Consider the following 4,242-nt stretch of genomic DNA (forward strand, 5'->3'; position numbering starts at 1 on the left):
ATCGCGAAGAATTCCACCGCTGATTTCAGGGATCAGTCGACGGGCTGAGCCTTTCTTCCCCCCCATAGGGACGCCTTTGGGTAAGACTTCGATTACACTGAGCGCTTTCTTGAGGTCTTATAAATTTCTCTAGAGAATCTCTACCCTACATTTATAGCCAGGCTGTATCGTTTATAATTTTGTCGCGTGTTTTGTATACTTAGCAATATCCTTATTTGCACGTGCTTTGCAGACAGTGTATTTATCACCGGCAATCCTAAAGAACCTGTATATCTGTTGTTTAAATAAACTGCACTGTTTAAGTAGCTGGTCGTTTCGCTTTCTCACTGAACGCGACCAAAACTTGAGAGAGGCCGTGCTAGTTCAGGAGCACGACTAGACTGAAGGTGCAGTCCACTATTAGTGTATCCAAATCGTAGTAGTTTAATACATATTAAACGCGATTGGACTGATAGTGCTGAATTGGGCATCACTCAGAATTTAAACCTAGCCACACCTAGCCTCCCACCTCGGTGAGGAGTGTTAGAACGCAAGGGGGTTTATCTTCTGCCAAAACCACTTGGCCCTGTTTCACGCAACAACCTGCCTGGGCTGCCACATAGGCTTGCCCAAAGGAACCAAATCTGGCCGCAGTGCTCTCTGGGGTGTCTGTCATGCATCTGCTCTGATCAGGAATGGCTTTCCCGTAGGTGCTGTGCTGTCCCTGCCAGCAACCTGCAGTTGTTCTGGGGGGCGCTGGCATCTCAGGTGGCACAACAAGCCGAATATGGCCACTGAGGAGCTGTCCTGAATTAGGTTGAGCAATGGGGGAATGTCCACGAGACACCTGCCACTACAGTCAGCAGAGATCTAGGAAATACACCTGGTGGAGAAGAGAAAGAGAGGGACTTAGCTGCATTTGGTCAGATGACCACCTCTGTAGGTGCTGTGGATGTAGGGAATATTGAAGGTTTTATCTGTCCAAAATGTAACATCTACTTTCATTTCCATCTACCAAAGAAATTCCTCACCAGGCTCCAGGATGTTGCCCCCAGATGCTGCCTTGTGTCTCAGCATTGCTGCATTAGGGCTTGCAGTCACCTGCATATATCCTGGGCAAACTCTGGTGTCACCTCAAATGTCACCAGGTGTTCCCACCTGAACAACTCCCTCACTCTCCATTAATTAGCAAGGGAGTGGACACAAACAGCTCACTTGCAGGTGCTCATCTTGTGCACGCCTGAACGGAGGCAAGAAGAATCCCACCTCCTGCGGGTTTGTGTCAGGCACGGGAGGGAGCTGAGTCCCCTTCCAGCCCCAGGGCTACAGAGCCGGGATGAGATGCCTTGATTGACTTGGCTGAATTCCTTCCCTCAGCAGGAGGGATAAAGGCGATTACTCCCTATCCCTGTCTGGGTGTCCTGACAAATGATGGGATGAGAAAATAGGATTCTTGAGACTCACTGTTTTCCTGATACACAAAATGACAGTGCAGGAAGGAAGAGCCTCTCTCCAGCTTAGTGATTGCTTCATCCTGTTTCCTAGCAGGTTCCCTGGAGCCCCAGGGACACCTGGAGGGATCCCCGAGGGGGCAGAGAAAGGGCTGCCTTGGGCTGGTCCTCTGCTGCTGAGCTGGGCTGGGCTCCTGGCATGGAGCGTAGGATGGGCTCTGGGAGCAGGGACAGGGAGGAGACGTGGGCACAGAGAAGCAGCTCCTGGCAGGGGCAGCTCCAGGCAGCAGAGAGCCACGCCAGCCGGCTGCATCCCTCTCTGCTCCGCTGCACAGGGAAAGAGAAACCAGATGGGAGAAACCGACTTTGAAACTGGATCCTTCCCCAAACAGTAACAATAGTCCATTTTCTTCTTCAAGGACATTGTCAGGGGGACCATTGTCCAATGGAGGTGTAAGCACAGGACACTTGGGTGGTGCCCAGCAGGTCACTGGTGAGCAGAGCAGCTCTCCTGACTCTGCACTAGGGCACAGAGAGCCCTTTTGTCCCTCAGGGCTCAGCAGTGTTCAGGCGAAAGGCAATGGGAAAAAGAAGGATTTCTGCCCCTGCAAGGAAAGTGCCCTCAGTAGCACAAACCTGATCTCCAAAAAGGAGCTGAACGAAATTATTACAAAGGAGAAGTCATCGCGGGGAGATTTTTGGGGAAAAAAAGAATGGGATTGGCTCAGTCTGCCTGAATTTGTCAATGTCTTCTCTTTCAACAGTCCCCCACACTGAAGGTGAACAAATGTCCAATGGCAGCTCCATCACCCAGTTCCTCCTCCTGCCATTGGCAGACACACGGGAGCTGCAGCTCTTGCACTTCGGGCTCTTCCTGGGCACCTACCTGGCTGCCCTCCTGGCCAACGGCCTCATCATCACCACCATCGCCTGTGACCACCGCCTCCACACCCCCATGTACTTCTTCCTCCTCAACCTCTCCCTCCTTGACCTGGGCTCCATCTCCACCACTGTTCCCAAATCCATGGCCAATTCCCTTTGGGACACTGGAGCCATCTCCTACACAGGATGTGCTTCACAGGTATTTTTTTTCTTTTTCTGTGCTGTAGCAGAGGTTTATCTTCTCACTGTCATGTCTTATGACCGCTACGTTGCCATCTGCAAAGCCCTGCACTACGGGACCCTCCTGGGCAGCAGAGCTTGTGTCCACATGGCAGCAGCTGCCTGGGGCAGTGGGTTTCTCACTGCTCTGCTGCACACGGCCAGTACATTTTCCCTACCCCTCTGCCAGGGCAATGCTGTGGGCCAGTTCTTCTGTGAAGTCCCCCAGATCCTCAAGCTCTCCTGCTCAGATGCCTACCTCAGGGAATTTGGGCTTATTGTGGTCAGTGCCTTATTCTCTTTTGGTTGTTTTGTTTTCATCGTGCTGTCCTATGTGCAGATCTTCAGGGCCGTGCTGAGGATCCCCTCTGAGCAGGGACGGCACAAAGCCTTTTCCATGTGCCTCCCTCACCTGGCCGTGGTCTCCCTCTTTCTCAGCGCTGCCATGTTTACCTCCCTGAAGCCTTCCTCCATCTCCTCCCCATCCCTGGATGTGGTGGTGGCTGTGCTGTACTCAGTGGTGCCTCCAGCAGTGAACACCCTCATCTACAGCATGAGGAAGCAGGAGCTCAAGGATGCATTGCGGAAATTGATGACCAGATGATTTTCAAAAGCAATAAAATTTGTCTTCTGCAAATCACTCATAACGTAACTCATTAGAAGCCAAGTCCATCTCCTGTAGGTTTGTTGGGTATGGTTGTGGTTTTGGGGTTTTTTTGCTTTGCTTTACTTCTTATACTGATGGCCACAAAGAAATTTTGTCATTTGTGCTGTTCCTAATGATGCATCTTTCCAAATTTGTGAGGCCCGCAGACTATGTAAATGAGGCCCTGTGCTCTCTGTCTATTTGAAAGAAATAAAGAACTTTCCAGTGACTTATTTGCTCAAAATTCTTCCTATGAAGCCCTCTCTGGAGCCGTAGGGCAATGCCTGTGTGCAGAGGCGAAGGGGAAAGAAGAGGAGAGAGGAGAGGGAGGAAGAGGAGGGAGAACCAGCCTTGGTCTTCTCAGAGCTGCTTTCTTTCCGTTTCCACATTTTCCATTCTGATCCTTTGCCTTCTTGGAAGGCCCGATTGCTCTGGCAGCTCTCTCACACTGCTGATGGTGTGGCGGCCCTGTGAGCACAGGCAGGGGCAGGGACTGGTCAATTCTCTGACAGAGCTGGCCTCCCTAACAGCAGGGAATGTCCTCAGGGCAGTGCCTGAAGGTCCTCAGGCAAAAAGACGTTTGGAAGGGCTTCTCCAAGAGTTGCTGTCAAGAATACGCCCAGGGAAGTTCCCCACAAATGACGCCACCAGCGTAGAACTTAATTGCGTAAAGTGTGCAGGGTGGGGACAAGCAGCAGCTCCCTTGCTCAGCCAGGGCTCCTGGGCAGGACATGAAGGACCAGCAGAGCAGGTTCTGGTCAGGCCCTGCGTGTGCTGGACACCCCAGGGAAGCTGCCACAGGGCAATGGCCACACACCTGGCTAATAACAACCACAGGCATGAGCATGATGTGCGTGTGGTGAGATTAACCTGAGTGAGCACAAACACCATCAGCTGTTGCTGGGGCCTCCATGAAGGCCTGTGGGACAGACAGTGGCTGGAGGTCATTTCACTCGGAGAGTAACGTCCCCTGGGAAACCCCCTGAATGCAGCCCTGGGGTGGGCTTCCTTGACCCCAGGTCCCTGTGTCCATTCCTCACGCCGTGGGGCACCTCAGAGAGGTGC

General features: G+C 52.2%; 1 protein-coding gene across 1 annotated transcript; it reads left to right on the forward strand.

Moving 5' to 3' along the window:
- Positions 1 to 2,217: 2,217 nt before the first annotated feature.
- Positions 2,218 to 3,135, forward strand: LOC141737357 (olfactory receptor 14J1-like). The gene has a single exon (XM_074572043.1). It carries the CDS (start codon positions 2,218 to 2,220, stop codon positions 3,133 to 3,135), a length of 918 nt encoding a protein of 305 aa, XP_074428144.1.
- Positions 3,136 to 4,242: the final 1,107 nt, after the last annotated feature.

Source organism: Larus michahellis, unplaced genomic scaffold, assembly GCF_964199755.1.
Source record: "Larus michahellis unplaced genomic scaffold, bLarMic1.1 SCAFFOLD_34, whole genome shotgun sequence".
NCBI lineage: Eukaryota > Metazoa > Chordata > Aves > Charadriiformes > Laridae > Larus > Larus michahellis.

What these genes read in the sequence shown, in the direction of transcription:
- LOC141737357 (XM_074572043.1), top strand. Translation starts at nt 2,218, where the DNA reads ATGTCCAATGGCAGCTCCATCACCCAGTTCCTCCTCCTGCCATTGGCA.